We start from the raw sequence: 19,183 nt of genomic DNA, 5'->3' as shown, positions 1-19,183 counted from the left end.
AGAATGACCATTTATCGGTTGCAGTAAGCTCTGCCAGGTGGACTGGGGTCCTGATGAAGGGGGGGGGGGCGTATTATTCTGGAAGTGGCTTGTGGATAACACCCCACTTCCTCCCAGAATGTACTGGGCTCCCTTCCTCTGCATCTTGGTCAATGTAATTTAAACTGAATGTTCAATGGAACATCTCTATTGATAGGTTTACCTGGCATTTGCTTTTGGCAAGAACAACGCCATATAAGCTTAATCAATCAATCAATCCATCAATTGGTCTGGCCCGGTGAAAGGAAAGGGAGAGCAAAGGGGAGAGGGGGATGGAAGGGGGAAGCATGAGAACTGGGAGGATCAGCCAGAGGGGTGGGATGGAGGGACGCAGACCACAGAGAAGGTTCTTACGCCATTTCGAAGCGCTGGGGGTTGGGTCGTCTGTCACACATTGGAAAAAAAATATTATTCAGAAAGGTTTCTAAGAGAGGGGTTTTTCTGTTTTGTATTTTTCTAGGTTTGGCTCCTGGTAGTATGGTCAGCCTGCCCCCCAAAACACCTTGGGTAGGGTGGGAACCACCATCTCAAGCCGAAAAGATTTTAATTTGAAACGTTTTGCACACTGCTAAGGTACCAATAAAGGATAATATTTTATAGCTCAGGGTTGAAATGCGGGAGGGTGGGGGCTTGGTGCTCTTTCAGCTGGGTTGTTTTCTTGCAGACGTTTCACTACCCTGCTAGGGAACATCATCAGTGCTAGAAGGGGAGTGGGCTTGCTCTTCTTTCTATGTACTAGTGGCTTGCCCTGTCAGTGTTGGTGGGAGTGGTCTTGAATGGTTTTTAGTTGGGCTGTTTCCTATCAGCTCGTTGGCCAGTTCCTTGATTGGGGTCTTGCTTACTTCCTGAATGTTGGTCTGGTGTTAATCTTGGAGTTCCTTTATGCCAAGGGTAGGCAACCTTGGCTCTTTTATGACTCGTGGACTTCAACTCCCAGAATTCCTGAGCCAGCCGTGCTGAGGGGAAAGGCAGAGGTTTCCAAGCTGAGCCAGGCTGGCTGAGGAATTCTGGGAGTTGAAGTCCACCAGTCATAAAAGAGCCAAGGTTGCCTACCCCTGCTCTATGCTCATCTGGCTGCTGATTGCTGGTGGGAGGTGTTTTGCCCAGCCAATGACCGTTCCCACCAGCACTGACCGGCCAAGATCATTTGAATATAAACGGAGAGCGAATCCCACTCCTTACCAACGCGGATGATGTTACCTAGCTGGGTAATGAAACGTCTGCAAGAAAACAACCAGGCACAGAGCGCCCAGGGACCCCCTCACACCGCTATGAATAAACCAGCCGGCAACATTCAGCCACCAGCTTCAGGCTGCAGAAGGGCAGTGGCTGCTGAGAAGGGCGGTATCCTCGGACATCAGCTCTAAAAGCTAAGTGTTGGCTGCTATCCTAAATGACCTGCAAAGGTCAATTTTGTTTTTCTTTTCTTGCTTAGCGGCTGTTGGATAATTAGTCTCTTCATTTTCTTTTTACCTGAGCCAGCTTCATCATCATGTGAGCAAAGACATGGAGGAAGCCGATCACTGCATCCCACAGCCTGCTATGTGCTAAACTCTGCTGGTTGCCAGTGCAAGGCCCCTGAGAAGACATTAAAAAAAAGGGAAAAAAAAAAAGAGCAAAGAGTGGCACATTTTTTTTTTATTGAAAATTTTTAAGTTTTACAAAAAAAATTCCCTTCCCCAAACCCTCCCAACTCTCCCCTACCCTCCCCTGACCTTCCAGAGCTGAATACAGGCTTAATTAAAAATTTTTAAAAAAATCTTAAAACACATATAAACCATAAGCAAATCTAAATACATTAATTAAACAAATTATAAAATAGTTAACAACAATATATAAAAAAATACAAGAAGAAAGAAAAAAAGAAACAGAAAAAGAAAAAATCAAATAAAAAAGAGAAAAATTAAAAAATTAAAAAAAATGTCTATGAAATATCTTAAATTTTAAATATAAATTATTCAAAAACTAAATAATATTTTTTTATATCCAACTTATATTGTATGAAATCTATCCATTTTTTCCATACCAGGAGGTACTTCTCTTGCGGTTGATCTTTCAAGAAAGCCGAAATCTTTGCCATTTCCGCCAAATAAGAAACTTTAAGAAACCACTCTTGCAAAGTAGGCAAAGATTCCTTCTTCCAACATTGCCCTACTAACAACCTGGCCGCTGTAATTAAATTTAACATCAATATAGTCTCTTTACTATCACAATCAGAAACAATACCTAACAAAAACAATTGTGGGGTAAATTTTATCCTTCTTCTAAAAATCCTTTGGATATTCCACCATATCTTAATCCAAAAAGCTTTTATATTTTTACATGACCACCAGATATGACAATAAGTAGCATCCAAACATCCACATCTCCAACATTTAGGCTGCAAGTCAGGATACATACGAGACATTTTTTGTGGATCAAGGCAAAGAGTGGCACATTTGATATTAATCGCCTGCAGAAGCCCAAGACGGGGTTGCTAAGTCATTCAGGCCAAGTCTCAATTACAGGTCTTTGAGCTGATCTCGCAAAGTTGAGACACATAAGCTGATGGTTAACTCATTGTTGCATTATTGCAAGTTCACATCCTCTGGGGGCTATTAAAAGGACCCCCCCCCCAAGGCACAACACCTTCTGGAGAAGGGCCTCTCCTTATGGAGCTTCCCCATCTCCAAAGCTGTACCTGGATATATTCAGTGAGGCTGTTGAAGACCTGCTTGGCTACGGCCATTGCTTTGGAGAAGTTGCGTTTGCCCTGATCGTCAATCACGTCCTTGCCTGAATAATACCAGTAAAAATCACTGATGGACTCCTGGATATTGGGAAGAGAAGAAAGAGAACATAAGCTGGTTTCCCATCCCGAAGAAAGGAGAGAGAAAAGAGTAAAGGAGGGGGGAAGGAAGTAGGAAGGTTGGAGGAGAAGTGGGGAGAAAGGGGAGGAGAGTGGTGAAGGAAAGAGGAGAGGAAGAAGAGGGAAGTAGGGAAGAAAGAGAAGAAAGGGAAAAAGAAGGTAGAGGAGGAGGAGTGTGGATACAGTGAAAGGGGAAATGGGCGAGCAGCATCAAAGGTCATGTGTATGTATTTATTTCATTTTATTAAAAATATCTTGTATATAAGAATGTAAAAAGAATGTATGTTAACATCTGATAAATATCACGGTATATGTATGGGGGAGAGTTTGGAAAAATAAAAAAATAAAAAATTATAATAATAATAAAAAAAAGCTGGTTTCCCATCCTCTGGAGGTCCAACAGCCACAGTTCTCCTAACTACTGCTGTGGATGAAGCAGAGTTATTCCTGAGCTTACAGAATAGCAGAGCTGGAAGGGACCTTGGAGACCTTCTAGTCTGACCCGTTGCTCAGACAGAAAACCCTACACCATTTCAGACAAATGGCTATCCAATCTCTTGTTGAAAATCTCCAGGGATGGAGCACCCACAATCTCTGGATGCAACCTGATCAATTGTTCTCGCTAGCAGGAAGTTTCTCCTTAGTTCCAGGTTGCTTCTGTCCTTGATGAGTTTCCACCCGTTGCTTCTTGTCCTGCCTTCAGCCGCTTTGGAGAATAGCTTGACTCCCTCTTCTTTGGGGCAGCCCCTGAGATATTGGGACATTGCTATCGTGTCACCCCTAGTCCTTCTCCTCATTAAACTTGCTGAAACCATGCTTGTTGCAGTTGGACATCCATAGCTGGGAGGTCTCACCTGAAGTCGCAGAAGGTAGTCAACAGTGCAGATTATGATGTTGATTGTGGTGGTGTTGCCAGTCTGGGTCCGCAGATAGTTCTGGAAATCTGCAAGGGAAAGCAGTGGGTGTGAACTCAACCTCAAGCCCCTTCCTGGGTTCACCAAACCAACCTGGGTCCAAGTTGTAACCAATAACAGTCACCTTCCTGTTGGAGTGATAGCACCCCCAAATAAGACGTGATATAAAAAATTATATCAGGGGTCAACATCGCCCCACCTAAGGATGCAGAAAACCGAATAGAGTTGGGGATGTGTGAACATCAGGGGAAACGCTGTCCTGGAGAGTAGGAAAAGACCCAGAGAAGGTCCATCTTCAAGGTGTCACAAGGTGGCCCTATTTGGACATGGAAACTTGAGCCCATCAGCCCTCCTAGATTTTACTGGCTGGTTAGTATGGACCTCCACAATGGCAACCATTTTTCTTTACTGAACATTCAACCGTGCTCCCCTTCCATCATTCTCAACATTGTAACAGAATAAGAGAGTTGGAAGGGACCTTGGAGGTCTTCTAGTCCAACCCCCTCGCTCAGGCAGGAAACCCTATGCCATTTCAGACAAACGGTGGTCCAATCTCTTCTTAAAAACCTCCAGTGAGGGAGCAACCACAACTTCTGAAAGCAAGTCGTTCCACTGGTTAATAGTTCTAAACTTTCTCCTTAGTTCCAGGTTGCTTCTCTCCTTGATTAGTTTCCATCCATTGCTTCTTGTCCTCCCTTCAGGTCTTTGGAGACTAGGTCGACTCCCCCTCTTCTTAGTGGCAACCTCATAAAGGGGGTTGTATGTTTATATGTTTATTCAGCTGTTCCTATTTCTGTCACTCTGCTCCAGTTTTGGTGTCCCCAGCTGCTGAGCAAAAACCTTCCTTCTCTTGGGTTCGATAAGGTCAACTTACCATTGTTGTGTCCTTCACAAAGGAGCTGCAGGAACCGAAAGAGGTCCTGGGTGAACAAGTCGTCAGCCATCACCTTCTCTCCTAGAGCAGGGAAGGGGTGAAGGGAAAAGACAGAACTGGCTAACGTTAACAGGAGTAACATAGTGAGGAGCAGAGAGAAGGAATTGGGGTGAGCCAAGGATGGGCAGGAACTGATGCAGTTAGTAGAAACTGAAATTTCTCCAGTGCTGGGCACAAGCTAGTTTGGGCAAGGCAATCCACACGGCAAAAACACGGCTGCACACTGGGCAAAGATACAACCCTGCAGGACTCAGTCAGGCTGAATTCCCCTTAAGGTCTTGGGGACCACAGTTGCCTTTTGCAAACAGTAGCCGCCTAAATAAAACCTGGCAGGATTTTAGAGGCTCTTAGTGACTTTTCCAAATCAGGGCTAAAATGGAAGGTGTTGGGGGTCCTTGACTTGCAATTCAAGGTCTATGCTGCTCTTTGAAAAGAACCAATAAAGAAGAATATTTGTAGCTCAGAGCTGAAATGAGGGGTCCTTGGTGCTTTCTGAACTTGGTGGTTTTTCTTGCAGACGTTTCATTACCCAAACTGGGTAACATCATCAGTACCAGTAGTAGTAGCAGTAGATATTTAAATTTAGCAGCTGGAGCAGCGGGCTTGTGCAATGAGCCAGAACATACAGTTATGGTTGATTGGTTGAAGAGTGCTGGCAATCTGCATTCTGATTGGTTGCTCTGGATGTGGAGGGGAGTTTCCCCTTTTTCCCGCCTTTTTCTTCTGTGTGCCGTTTGCTCTATGATTTACCTCATGATTCCCATTTACCTCATGATTCTCATGATCTAGTTTGCTGTATATATTGATGTAATATATATATATATATATAGATGTAATTAATATATATATATATATATATATATATATATATATATATATATATATATATATATATATAAATAAAAATAAATAAAACTACACGTTCGTGTCAGCATCTCTGACTCCATTTGGACACCCGCTGCGCAAATTCCCTGACAGTGCTGTTCTTTGAAAAATACCAATAAAGGAGAATATTTATAGCTAATTAACAATATTAATTAGTTGGATCATGAAACGTCTTCAAGTAACCAAGCTCAGAGAGCACCAAGGACCCTCTCTTTAAAAAGAAGAGACTGGTTGAAGAGCAAATCAGTGAAGAATTAGTTCAAAAGCTCCTTCTTCAATTTCATGAGGGTTAATACAGAGGTCCCCAACCTTCTGGGCAACAAGGACCGGTTCCAGGAAGAGGTTTTTCTGTGGACCCAAGGGGGTGTGGTTTCAGGTACCACCTGCATCCCGCAGATGGGGCTTTGCTTGTTTACGCGGCCCGGTTTCTGGCATGTCGTGGCCTGATGGACCAGTGGTTGGGGACCCCTGTGTTAATATACACACATTGGCCTCTAACAGGCACTGAAGTTGAGGACTTCTAAGGCCAGATTTGGTACCCGTCAATCTTGAATGTTTATTTTCAGAGCAAAAGAATTTAAAGGACTGGTCTCGGGGAACCGAGCTGAAATGAGGGCTGCAGTGGTTGACTTGGTAGTAGTAGAATCGGGGTTCTCATGCATCTGGTTAGTGGATTGTTTGACTCCATCATGTAGGAAGGCAGGAAGGTGCACAAAATTCTGCTGAAGAAAACCCACATCTGTGACATTCCAGCTACAGCTCAATGTCAACAGATTGGCAGGATGTTTCCATTCCTGATGGAATTTCAATCTCGAGAATTGGAGACACAAGAGGTGTTATGATGGGATAGCAGAGAGGAGGGTGGGAGAACGGAGTAGAGTTTGGCTTAAACAAGGTTGACGTGAAGGAGGGCCTTCTGCTCGCTTCTGCCCTGTGGCCAAGGATGCTCTTTGCCACATCATTCTGGGACAATCCTTTTTGTGGCTAATGGGAACAGGATCAGAGGGTGACACACAAAACGTGGGAAGGGAGGGTTGGTGTGGGACGAAGAAAACGCAAGCAAAGAAAATCCAGCACAACAAGACAGCGGTGGGAGGGGATGGAGATCAATACAGACCAGGAAGAAAGCAAGAATTAAGATACCCAAGGGACCAGCCCTGTCCTTGACGGTTAATAGAATTAGTGGTAGAAGAAGGTCCATCATCCGTTCTGTGGCCTTGGTCATTAATGAAGATATGAATCCAACTTTGGCATGAGGAGAGCAAGGACTGGTATCCCATTCACAGGAAGGAGTTTTCTTCCTTCTGTGGGATTCATATATCCCAAATGGCATTAATGACCAATCCCTTTTCCACTCTTGGTGAAGTAGCTTTCTCGGTTTCCTGGATGAATGCAGGTTATCCTCCTTCATGAGAACAGCCATCTTCCCTTCCCAACTGGGCACAGGTAGTCCTCAATTTATGACCACAATGGAGCCCAACATTTCTGGGGCTAAGCCAGACAGTTGTTAAGTGAGTTTTCCCCCATTTTATGATCTTTCCTGCCGCAGTTCTAAGGTGAATCACTGCAGCTGTTAAGTAGTAATATGGTTTTTAAATGAATCTCACTTCCCCATTGACTTTGCTTGTCGGAAGGCCGGGACTCTGCAACCATCATAAATATGAACCAGTAGTGGCCAAGCGGTTGAATTTTGATCATGCGGCCATGGGAATGCTGCATTGGTCGTTAAGTGTGAAAAACAATCCTAAAGCACTTTTTTCAGTGTCATTTTAACTTCAAATGGACACTAAACAATTGGATGTAAGTCAAGGACTACCGGTACAGTTGCAGATGGAAGCTGGGCTCAAGGGGAAGGAGAGAAAGGGCCATTTGCTGCTCCAAGTTACCTCATTAAGAATGACTTTATCTGAAGACAGTTTGAATTAGAAAAACCTCGGGGCATTCAAAAATCCGATTAAATAAAATCTGGGAAAGCAGAGGAGCTAAGCAGGACAACATGGTTACGACAGGACAGCAGTGAGGCTACAACCTCAAAACATAAATACTCAAGATGTGGCTTTTCCAAAATTGGCCTCTCAGTTGTAATTTTTAACAAAAAGGGAAACGTCATAAAATACGAGGCGTGCAATGATCAATGCACTGCATTAATTCATATTGAATTAAACTGGAATAATTTTTTTTATCCAGATCTCATTTTTTGGGGTCCAACCAGAAAACACCGCACACCTCTGTCTAAAAGCACAGGAGATTTACAAAGGCGAGGTGTTAAGGTGATCTATGGATATGGCTCTCGTGCTAAGGGGTGACACCCCCAAAGCAGAGTTACTACAAGGAAGGCCATAGTGTGGTTGCTATAAGGTTATTAAAACAGAAGGACATTTACTACAAAGAGAGAGAAAAATTATATCAAATATTAGAACAAGCATTATTATGAGAGCTTCTTAAAAAATATACCAACGTAATATAAAAAGACCACCACAAGGACAATCCTGGAGGATGGTATAATACAGACTTTCCTGCATTAACCAAGAATTTAATAAGAATACAGTTACTGAAAAGGTCAGTGCAATTTCAGATGCCAAAAATGTCTGTTATCTCAATTTCTACAGATGTACTATAATGTTTCTACTGCCAATTGCTGTCCAAATTTTGATCACGAGTGTGAGGATTCTGCGACCGTCGTAAGTGCAAGGACTGTTTATAGCTCACTTTTTTTTCAATGCTGTTGTAAATTCAAACAGTCACTAAACAAATGGTTACATCGAGGGCTACTTGTAGGTACACAGCATTTCCAGAGAGAAGGACAAAGTTTACTTACAAGATTGAGGCCCAAGAAGCGTAGTAAATATATTATACTTTTACTCTGCAATTTTTCTACTTGCTTAACCCACCTGTACCTGTCTCACAAATACACAGACACACTCCTTTTCAAACACAAAACATCAGAAGGTATCTACATGGGTACTGAGGACATAGGATCCAACAGCTAGCTACTACAATGACGTTGCACTGTTACAAAGCACTTATACCGCCAACTCAGCCACACAATTATGCTTGCACCCTCTTTGTCCCAGTCTAAGCTGGGACGACAGCTGGCAATAGGCAACGAATAACTCTGCTGTAAACAAAATGGCGGGAGGGTCCAAACATGGAGGCAACAAAGTGTGCTACACTGAAGACTTTTGAAAATAGGACAAAGAAAAGGGGAGATGGGTGGGATAGACTGGGATCTGCATCAAAAATAGTCAGGAGCCCATAAGGGCTCCTGAAAGTGGGAGGGGGCAAAGCTTACAAGAACACAATGCATGATTGTTTGAATTTTGGGGAGAATGATAGAGTAACGTGGTCCTGGGGTCATCAACTAAAGGACACGCACCAAATAAAGTTCAGGACACTTTCCTGCCCCCTTTGAAGACTGATCAGAACCCCCTCCAGCAATTCAGGGCTGACACGGGTGTAATGCGTTGCATAATTATTCAGCCAGGTTCTGGCTGATCATGATGACTTCACCCAACGGTGAGAAGAACCCAACCATCTTGCATGGAGGGGAAGCAACTCCATCATGAATTTTTTACTTCAGTGGAGTCTCTTCACCAGACTTCAGATGTTTCACCAACTAGAACTTGAAACCTATCCTGGCTGCTGGTCTTCTGAGTTGACCACCCAGAACTGCTTGTTTTTTGGGGCTTTGCCTCAGAATGAGAAAACTAGCCATTCTGTCCATAAGACATGGCCTGGTTTCCAAAGAACAGACCAGCCTAGCTAGTCAACCCACCCCCTACTGATAAGCATAGATGTTCAACAGTGGATTGATATATCTACCATTAGCCTTGCCTGGACCATAGATTATAGTCTCCTGTCTGCTTTGCTTGAGACTCCAGGTAAAGCCCTGGATTCTCAGTTGAGGTAATTCAGTGATTTGATCACCGATATCAAGTCCAGTCTGAAGACTCTAGATTTGGAGATCACTGGGCAAAATTCCTCACTGTCCAGAACTTCCAGACTCTAAGGAGATGTGGCTTAACCTACCCAACCATTCCCAACATACACTTGAGCAAACAGTTATTTATGAGGATCCCCGTCGCGACATTCATCTTGCCCATCGTCCAGTTCAGGGGTAGCAACCTTGGCTCTTTTATGACTCGTGGACTTCAACTCCCAGAATTCCTGAGCCAGCCATGCTGAGGGGAAAGGGAGAGTTTCCCAGCTGAGCCAGGTTGGCTCAGGAATTCTGGGAGTTGAAGTCCATGAGTCATGAAGGGGCCAAAGTTTCCCTCATGCTGGCTCAGGAATTCTGGGAGTTGAAGTCCACAAGTCATGAAGGGGCCAAAGTTTCCCTCATGCTGGCTCAGGAATTCTGGGAGTTGAAGTCCACGAGTCATGAAGGGGCCAAAGTTTCCCTCTCTCAGGAATTCTGGGAGTTGAAGTCCACGAGTCATAAAAGAGCCAAGCTTGCCTACCCCTGGTCTAGTTGGTCCAAATACAGGATCTTCTTCTGATCTCTCTACATTTGCAGCGCTCAGTATGTTAGACACCCATGGTGGATTCCTTAAAGATTCTAGGATTCTAGATTCCAAACCAGGATTGGGAGGAAAGGGGAGGAGAGGGTTCCGATCAGGTTTTTGCTTTTTTTTTTTTTAAGCTTTCATACTCTCAGGTTAGAAAAGAAAAGAAGAGGAGAAACTGACCATCAAAGAAAAACTCAATACAAAGCAAAAGAGATTATTTACCATTTTCACGACTGATGACTGAGGGAGGGGCAGCGGTGACAGCAGGAGAGGGGAGGGGAAGGGAAAGAAGGAGGAAGGAGGAGAGAGGAGGTGAGTGCAAAGGAAAAGGAGACCATTATAAACCAAAGAAAGAGAGCAAAATAAAGCCCCCCAAATAGATTAAAATGCCGCTAACGTGGAACGGAGAACGGATGAGACCAAAGAACCTGGGGTGGAGGAAGGTGGACGGGAGAGGGGAGGAAAATCCATTATTGGTTTTAGACATCTCAATTAATCCGCGTCTAATCGGAAGGAAGCAGTGAACACAAAGAGGATATGCAGAGGACTGGGTTGGGTTTGGAAGAGGAGGGAGAGGATGAACAACTGGGCAGGCCTGGTGAGAAAGAAGCCAGTGTCCATCTTGGAAAGACTTCTTTGCATCCCTCCCCAGGGATGCAAACTCTGCCCCCGTCTTCAAAACAACACTGAGCCTGCTCCATATCCAGCCTGGGAAAACATTTTCCAGCAAACAAAAAGTAGGAGGTGATGTCTCACATGCAAAGCTTCCTGGCCTCCCCTGCTGAATTTTTTGGCCATGGGGCCCTGAGCAGCACCCTCCGCCCCCCAAAAAACCCAGTGGCCAGACTCAACCTTGGGGGGGGGGTGTCAGAAGGAGGGGTGGGCTGCTGCCTCCCCGCCTGCCTTCGGAGGCAGACGAGCTAAGAGAAGCAGGATGGACTTCGTTCTTGGTCGATTTGCTGGAGCACCTCAACCGGGGCAGGAGGACTTACTTGTTCCTTCTTCTGTTACCATTCCAAGACCTTCAGCTTTGTTTTGCCTCTCAAAGGCGTTGAGGTCCAGCACGCTGCAAATGAAGGGGAGGAATGGAACAAGAGAGGAGGTGAGGAAATAGTAGAATAGCGGTTGGAGGACCAATAAACACTGGGGGTAGCAGCTTCCAGGATGATGGTTATAACACTGACCTTGTTTAACTTTTACTTAACTTCTCTGGACCAAGAGAGACCCAACAAGAATGCTTCCTTACTATGTGTTCTCTCATTCACAAGTACTCTTACTTTTTTGTGTGTATTAGGACTCCATTTTGAGCAGCAGCAGGCAACCCAACCGCTGGGCCAACAGATCCCCTAATGATTTTACCTCTTGATCTGAGGCACCGTCTTAAATTTCTTGTGATGCCCCCAATCTAGCTTCAGTCCAAGGCGTTGTGGGAAATTAAACAACATGAGACATACACAGGAGTCCCACGGATGGAAACGGTGGCCTATATGGAAGTTATCCTCAAATCTGGAGTTCTCCATAGTCCTTCCCTAACTGCTTCTATTGAACGCCAAACTTGAAGTCACCAGATGGCCTTGCAATGGGTCCCCCGATTTTTTTCTATCTGTTCTCAGAAGATACACATGGCAACATCACCATTCTTGGCACTTCCCTGTCCCCAGAGAGGATCCATCAATGACGTGAAGGGTCTTCAAGTGTTTCACAGCCCTTTTTTTTAATAACCAGAAGTATGGGAAAGAGATATGGACTGAATTTTGCAACTTCATAATCTCACAAAGAGGACTCATCCCGTCTGCAAGGCCTTGCTGAATCTAGAGAACCTCAAGTTCCAGACTGTGGGCAAGAAGATCATGAGAAGTATTGAAAACAAGGAAGAAAAGTAGAAGACACCACAACAATACCTGCAGGTCTGCATTAGCACCTGGACACTCTGGAAGAATCCCACCTCACGTTTCTCCTTCAGATAATCCAGCATTTTCTGAAGAAAGGGAGAAAGTCAACATTTTGAAAGGATCGGGGAAGCTAATGTTTTAAGTTTTTGGAGACTCAAACAACATAACATTGCAAGTTCATAGCTTCATAGATCATCGTTCTTCACATCTACAGCTCTGAAGGTCTACAGAATCTATAGAAGGACCCTACTATAGATGGAAGGAGAACCATACTTTCCTCCATGGCATGGATCTAGTCAGACCCTTCCGTACAAAGGAGTTAGTCACCTTGTGAGAGAATCTGCTCTTGACAACCCCAAAATCAGATGCGTCAAAGCAGACCATCATGTGGAAAGCTAGAACAGCCCAAATCTGCCTCCTTCAGTTAATTCTACAATTCTGATTTATGCTGGGGCGGAGGGTCCATGGTGGATATCCAAGATGAATATCCATTTGATATAATCTGTAGCTTGCTCTCACTCTTCTTTTAAAGAGGTCTCCCACCACCATCTGTTCTTCAGAATGCTTCCCATTGAACCACTGTTCTCCAACTCCGATCATCACTTCCCTCTCTCTGTCCTCATTTTATACTCCACCCAGCGTTATCTGAATCTTTTAATCTTGGGATAAACCATTTCTTGGTCTCCAAGAATTAGCAGTGAAGAATCCTGGTCTCCTTCTTCTTACCTGCTGTACCTCCTCATTGCCACCATTTAGGATGGAGATGCCCAGTTTCAGAGTAGAGGCAACCATGGCCCCAGGCTCCCCTGTCAGGACAGAAAACCACATTATTTCGTGACATCTCTAGTCTTGGAACACAAATGAGGAACACTCATTTGCCTCTAAAAACCAAATGAGAAGGGATCGGAGAACCTTGGTGCTAGACCAGTGGTTCTCAACCTTTCTAATGCCGCGACCCCATAATACAGTTCCCCATGTTGTGGTGACCCCCAACCAGTTATACATCACTGGGTGCCAGGGGCGTGGCCAAAGAAAAGGGGGAAAAAATGGCGGACAGCCTTGTTTGGCGACCCCCGTGAAATGGTCGTTCGACCCCAAATGGGGTCCCGACCCACAGGTGGAGAACCACTGTGCTAGACTCTGAAGGACGTAGGAGAAGAAGAGGCAGAGCCAGGAGGTGGAATCAAGAGAGGAACCAACCTGGAATCCTTACGTTCCCACAAGCAATCTAAGTCCAGTCCCTCTTGAATTCCATTGACTCTTATCTAGCAGCAATTTAGTGCTGACCATTTTGACTAGATTCTTGTATACAGGCATGAGCAATAAATTCTCTTAACTGGAACGTCAATCAATCAATCAATCAGAACAGAGTTGGAAGGGACCTTGGAGGTCTTCTAGTCCAACCCCTTGCTCAAGGCGGAGACCCTATATCATCTCAGACAAGTGGCTGTCCAGTCTCTTCTTAAAGACCTCCAGTGATGGAGCACCTACAACTTCTGGTGGCAAGTTGTTCCACTGGTTAATTGTCCTCACTGTTAGGAAGTTTCTCCTTAATTCCAGGTTGCTTCTCTCCTTGATGAGTTTGTGGTCTTGATTCCTCACAACTGAGAAGGGTGACTGATTCCTAAAACTCTGTGCAAAGCTAAAGCACCATAAATAACATTCGGCTTGAAATAAGGAGAATGTGACAGTTGAAGAGCTCCAAAGCTTTCTCCAGCCCCTCCCCCCACACCAAAGATGAAATCCAGCCAATCTCTTAGGAATTTAGACTCAAAAGCAAAGCAACTTTCCAATTTCTACAGCTTAAACAGAAAAAAAAAATGGTTTGACAGCATTACTTAACAGTACAGGAAGTCCTTGACTTACGACTACAGTTGAGCCCAACATTTCTGTTGCTAAGCGAGACAGTTGTTAAAGGCCTTTTGGGCCACAATTGTGAAGTGAGTTACTGCAGTTGTTAAGTGAGTAACACGGTTGTTAAGTGAATCCGGCTTCCCCATTGTCAGGAGGTCGCAAAAGGGGATCACGTGACCCCAGGGATGCTGAGACCGTTGTAAATATGAACCAGCTGCCAAGCATCCAAAGTTCAATCACGTGACCTTGGGGATGCTGCAACGGTTGTAAGTGTGAAAAACGGCCATTTCAAGTCACTTTTTTCAGTGGCACTGTAACTTTGAACAGTCACTAAACCAGTGGTGGCGAACCTATGGCGTGGGTGCCAGAGGCGGCACTCAGAGCCCTCTCTGTGGGCACGGGCACCGTAGGTCCAGTCCTAGGCCTTCAGCTGGGTTTTATAAAACCTTTTTGCTTTAGGCCTCTGCCTCCGTGTGCAAAGAAAAAGGTTCAATCAATCAGTCAATTTCAACTTCTTGCGGGGAAAAAAGATCTTGCAAAGTTGGAATTGATTGAACTTTTTAGTCCCACCCAGTCTGCCGTTACCACCGCAGCCACGCCCACCCAATGGGCCACACCCACCCAATGGGCCACACCCACCCAATGGGCCACGCCCACCCAGCACCCGACAATGCATAAGTGGGTTTTGGGTTGCAGTTTGGGCACTCGGGTCTCTAAAAGATTCGCCATCGCTTCACTAAACCAATGTTTTTAATTTGAGGACTCCTTGCATTTCCCAAATCTTCCAGCTACAGCCCTTTCCAACGTAATTAAGGCTTCCTCTCTTAGACTGAAGTGACCCTGGTCTGCCCGGGGATCCGTTCTTTGCTGGAGTTAAGAGGAAGGGGAGGTGGGTGGGAAAGGACCCCTTTCTAACCTTTACAAGCACTAAGCATTTGCAGGACCATCTCGGCTGCTCCACGATTGTGAAGTCGCGACTGTTGGTACAAAAGCTTCTGCTTCTCCATCTCCTTCTCCTGCAAGACAAAGGAGCAGGCAGGAGAATATTACAGGGGAGAGAGAGAGACAGGGAGACTTCCAAAACCAATTTGGGAAGTTGAGAAAAGAGAGAAGTCGCCCACCTCAAACGGCACTTCTTCCTCTTCCCCGTTGCCTTCTTCTCCTTCATTAATGTGGCAGCTCTGAAGTCCCAGGGATGAAGGAAAAGAAATAAAGAGGGGGGCGGAATCAGCAATATAGATATATGAAGATCTTTCCCACAACTGTCTGCTGGAAAATTCCCAGCCTGGCAAAGGAGGAGGCATCAAGCAGGGAGCTAGCCTGGAGTCCTTGCACAGCCACAAAAGACTTAGACCTAACACTGTCTAGGTTCCATGGGACCTTATTCTATTTGTTCCCGAGGGAAGGCAAGTATCTGGGGGGATTCTTTGTAGAACAGGTGGAACACAATAAAGTAGTCAACTTGAAACCTTCATGTGTGGATTTGGCTGCTTGCGTTTGACCCTGTCCCAGCCATGACCCATTCCACAATACACATAAGATCCAGAAATAGGTTGCATCCCCTTTCCCCCAATCCCTCCCACCAATGGGTCCTGCCCCACCCGTTTTTGGAGAACAGCCAACATGCCACAAAAAAATTGGTACAGCATTTGCAGCCACGGAAGCCACCTACTCCTAGAATAGAGGTGATAACGTAGCAAGACATTCGAACCAGCTTTTGAAGCAAACCAAAATGGCCCATCTCTTGCTTACCTTGGCCATGATGTCAGCATACGCCATGTACAGATAGTCTTCATCCAGTTTGCTGAAATAAAGCAAACACGTTCAGGATCCACAGCAGCCTATCATGCTCCCGACAGACTGAAATTCCAATTCCCCAAATCGACCAAGAATTCTAGGAGTTTCAGGGCAACTAAGCCTGAAGGACCTCAAGTTTTAGAAAGCTGGCCACACAGACTTCTTACGCCATCAGCTCTAGGAGAACCTCTATCCCTTCTATGGAGGATAAAGGATTATGGGCAAGGGTGAGGGTACAAGGTGGGAATCCCAGGGATTTTTTTGGTATGAAACTGAGCATGGCGGTGTGGAGACACTTGGTCCATTCTTCTTCAACTTCCTCAAGTAATTTCCCTCCAACCCTGGGAAGAAGCAAATTGAAAAGGATCCCACACACAAATTATGGAGAGCTGGCTGGCTGAATCTGATGATTCCCAAATATCTCCCTCTCTCTAGCTTTATAGTCCAGGATCAGCCCCAGCTAAGCTGAATTATTGCATCTACACAAGACTCTAGTCAACTGATGATCAGCGCTAAATTGTCACTAGATAAGAGCTAACAGAATTCAAGAAGGTTGGGCTGAGACCACTTGTGAGAACGTAATGATTCCAGGCTGATTCCTCTCTTGACTCTAGCCCCAGGCTCTGCCTGTCCTTTTCCTATTTCAGGGCAGAAAATTTCAGCTACAGCTACTTCATCCTTTTTTTGCACCCAAATTTACACCGGGCTTTGATTCCATCCCCCCCGCGAACCTCTTTTCTGTTAATGCTGTCCTGCTAAAATGGAGAATGAGCTGATGCAGAGGGTCCGGCTTCTTTTCCTCCTCCTCTTCCTCTTCCTCTTCCTGTGGCCCAGGCCTCTACATCCCACAATAGGAAAAAGAGCAATTAGAAGCTAGGCTAGGGCACCTTCGGAAATGTAGCATTTCCCCTAAACAAATACCAGGGAATGAGCATTCAAACCAGGCACCCAGTTGACCTCCTGTGGTCTCCCCCCCCCCAGAAGACTCACAGACAGATCATCAATCATTCTGTCTTCAAAGGGATGCTCTTCAGTGAAGATCCAGGAGTACTTGTAGCTCTCCAGGAACATGTTGCAAGCCCGATGCCTGAGAAGCAGAAAGGCAGGTCAGCCGTGTCCCAAATGATTCCCAATTTTGGCAACGTTAGGGGAGCACAGATCTCCCCAACGGCTGGAAGGGGTCTACTGGCCACAGCCAATTCACCACAGCCACCTTGCTGTAGCCACCTTGCTGCAGCCAGCTTACTGTGGCCAGCTCACCTTGGACAACTCACCATGGACATCTTGCCGCAGCGAACTTAATGTGGCCAACTCGACACATGGCCAACTCTCAGTGGCCGCCTTGCTGCAGCCCACTCGCTGCGGCCAACTCACCTTGGGCAACTAACCACAGGCCAACTCGTGATGGCCATCTCACTGTGGAACGACTCGCCCTGGGAGAAGAGCTACACTAATATCGAAGAAATAATCGAAAAGAATCATTAATGAAACGTGAGCGACAAAAGTTAAAATATTTTTTAAAATTATTTTAAATAATTAAACCGAATTGTTGAATTGTCCTGCAGCAAGTGGTCCCACGGCAAGTTGGCCATGGCGAGTTGACCGTTGACTGTGGTGAGCGGGTTGTAGCTGGAAGAGGTGAATCTGGGTATGGAACGACCCTTGTTCCAATCAGTAGACCAGCCAACCGAGCTGTATTAACTCACCTGGGTAGGTTATAGAGGGGCGTCATGCGGAAGCATGCCACCACCGCACGCCGGCGTTGCTTGGAGAGCAATTTGTGCCACGAGGCTTTCTTGGATTTGTACGGGTGCTCTAACTGCAGGAGAGAGCAGAAGAGGACTGGAGTTGAAAGGTAGGATAAGTGACATTTCTCTCCTCCACCTGCTTTTCCTGATCAGCGGTTTCTTTGTATTTCTCCTTTGAGGTTCCTCCCTCTGAAAATTCCATGATCCATCAAGAAGATAGCTTGCTAGGTCCCAATCCACTCTTATTATATCCACAAGGCCTTCCAGGGTGACTAATGGTTAGCTGGACAGCCTTCAAGTGCACTGAATTGCCTTGAAGGCTTATATGCTCTCGGCGTGCACAATTATTGAGCGAATGTCCAGAAGGATGATTTTGATGTTAGAAAAAGGAATTTTTCTAAGTGGAAAGGAGGGTTTTTTTTTTAAAAAAAAATCCAATGAGGACTTTTAACAATATGGGCCATGAGTCCCCCGGACGTGGGGGCTGAGAGATTAAGGCAGTGGTTCTCAACCTGTGGGTCGGGGCCCCATTTGGGGTCGAACAACCATTTCACGGGGGTCGCCAAACCAGGCTGTCCGCCATTTTTTCCCCCTTTTCTTTGGCCACGCCCTTGGCACCCGGTGATGTATAAGTGGTTGGGGGTCACCACAACATGGGGAACTGTATTATGGGGTCGCGGCATTAGAAAGGTTGAGAACCACTGGATTAAGGGGTCGTGAGTAATGGATTTATTGCAATGCTGGTTTTAACTCGGGCTGCCATTCTGATTATATTTATTGTTGGTGCTTTTTTTGTTGTGGTTGGATTATTTTTTCTTTTTAAGTTGACTTTTAAATTTTGGCAGCCGCCGAGAATCGCTGTATGGAATTGTTCAGATTTGGGAAGCTCTCAGCAGCCATTAAAAATGTAGATAGCAAATCCTATTCTTCAACCTAGGAAGCTGCCAAAGGCCTTTGTGGGTCTATACCTGTTCCAGGTGGTAGAGCACGGCAGAGACCTCTTGCACCCGTCTGACAATCTTCTCCGGTTTGTTGCAGTCCTCGGCTTTTCCAGCCATCTCCCTGTAGAGGGCCATCTGCCAGCGCATGGAGGAGGAATTCTCACACTGCAAGGCAAATGGGGATATTCACGGAGCATAAGCCAAGTTACTTGACCTTGAAACACACACACACACACACACACACACCCTCCAATTCATGTACTCCCTACCCAAGCTCTAGGTAAAGGAGGTCTTAAAACTAGTCTCTATCCCCAAATCCTGGGTTAGAATGAGTGATGGATCCCTTGTGGGACGTTAACGTTTTTTCCAGATTCTTTTTTGGTGACAGTTTCTGTGTTTTATTATAGTCATTGCTATGTAGTAGTTCAGTGATGGCGAACCTTTTAGAGACCGAGTGCCCAAACTGCAACCCAAAACCCACTTATGTGTCATCGGGTGCCGGGTGGGTGTGGCCCATTGGGTGTGCGTGGCTGCAGTGATAATGGCAGACTGGGTGGGACTAAAAAGTTCAATCAATCAATTCCAACTTTGCGAGATCTTTTTTTTTTTCCAGCAAGAAGTTGAAATTGATTGACTGATTGAACCTTTTTTTTTTTTTTGCACACGGCGGAGGCCTAAAGCAAAAAGGTTTTATAAAACGCAGCTGAAGGCCTAGGACTGGGGCAACAGTGTGCGTGCCCACAGAGAGGGCTCTGCGTGCCACCTGTGGCATGCGTGCCATAGGTTCACCACCACGGTAGTAGTTTCTAAGCTGCCTGGACTC

The 19,183-nt window shown here is 45.5% G+C and overlaps 1 protein-coding gene across 12 annotated transcripts in view; it reads right to left on the bottom strand.

Moving 5' to 3' along the window:
• The window catches only part of RYR1 (ryanodine receptor 1), a 123,074-nt gene that overhangs the window by 20,249 nt on the left and 83,642 nt on the right, over window positions 1-19,183 (bottom strand). For 4 of the 12 annotated variants that reach the window (XM_039369222.1, XM_039369225.1, XM_039369223.1 and 1 more), the window contains 16 exons: window positions 18,388-18,525; window positions 17,378-17,490; window positions 16,662-16,758; window positions 16,403-16,509; window positions 15,627-15,678; window positions 14,996-15,055; window positions 14,791-14,890; window positions 12,747-12,826; window positions 12,030-12,106; window positions 11,121-11,194; window positions 10,351-10,368; window positions 4,676-4,756; window positions 3,742-3,830; window positions 2,720-2,848; window positions 1,513-1,617; window positions 394-423 (listed from right to left, as the gene is read on the bottom strand). In XM_039369222.1, coding sequence (XP_039225156.1) covers window positions 394-423; window positions 1,513-1,617; window positions 2,720-2,848; window positions 3,742-3,830; window positions 4,676-4,756; window positions 10,351-10,368; window positions 11,121-11,194; window positions 12,030-12,106; window positions 12,747-12,826; window positions 14,791-14,890; window positions 14,996-15,055; window positions 15,627-15,678; window positions 16,403-16,509; window positions 16,662-16,758; window positions 17,378-17,490; window positions 18,388-18,525 — 1,350 coding nt within the window. The remainder of the gene's footprint in view (window positions 1-393; window positions 424-1,512; window positions 1,618-2,719; window positions 2,849-3,741; window positions 3,831-4,675; window positions 4,757-10,350; window positions 10,369-11,120; window positions 11,195-12,029; window positions 12,107-12,746; window positions 12,827-14,790; window positions 14,891-14,995; window positions 15,056-15,626; window positions 15,679-16,402; window positions 16,510-16,661; window positions 16,759-17,377; window positions 17,491-18,387; window positions 18,526-19,183) is intronic. The other 8 variants (XM_039369229.1, XM_039369231.1, XM_039369232.1 and 5 more) reach the window with 3 other exon arrangements.

The sequence above is a fragment of the Crotalus tigris genome, unplaced genomic scaffold (genome assembly GCF_016545835.1).
Source record: "Crotalus tigris isolate CLP2741 ecotype Arizona unplaced genomic scaffold, ASM1654583v1 scf7180000020990.9691751010:1144802, whole genome shotgun sequence".
NCBI classification, from domain to species: domain Eukaryota; kingdom Metazoa; phylum Chordata; class Lepidosauria; order Squamata; family Viperidae; genus Crotalus; species Crotalus tigris.
The sequence above is the reverse complement of the archived record's forward strand: the minus strand, read 5'-3'. Positions and strand labels throughout refer to the sequence as shown.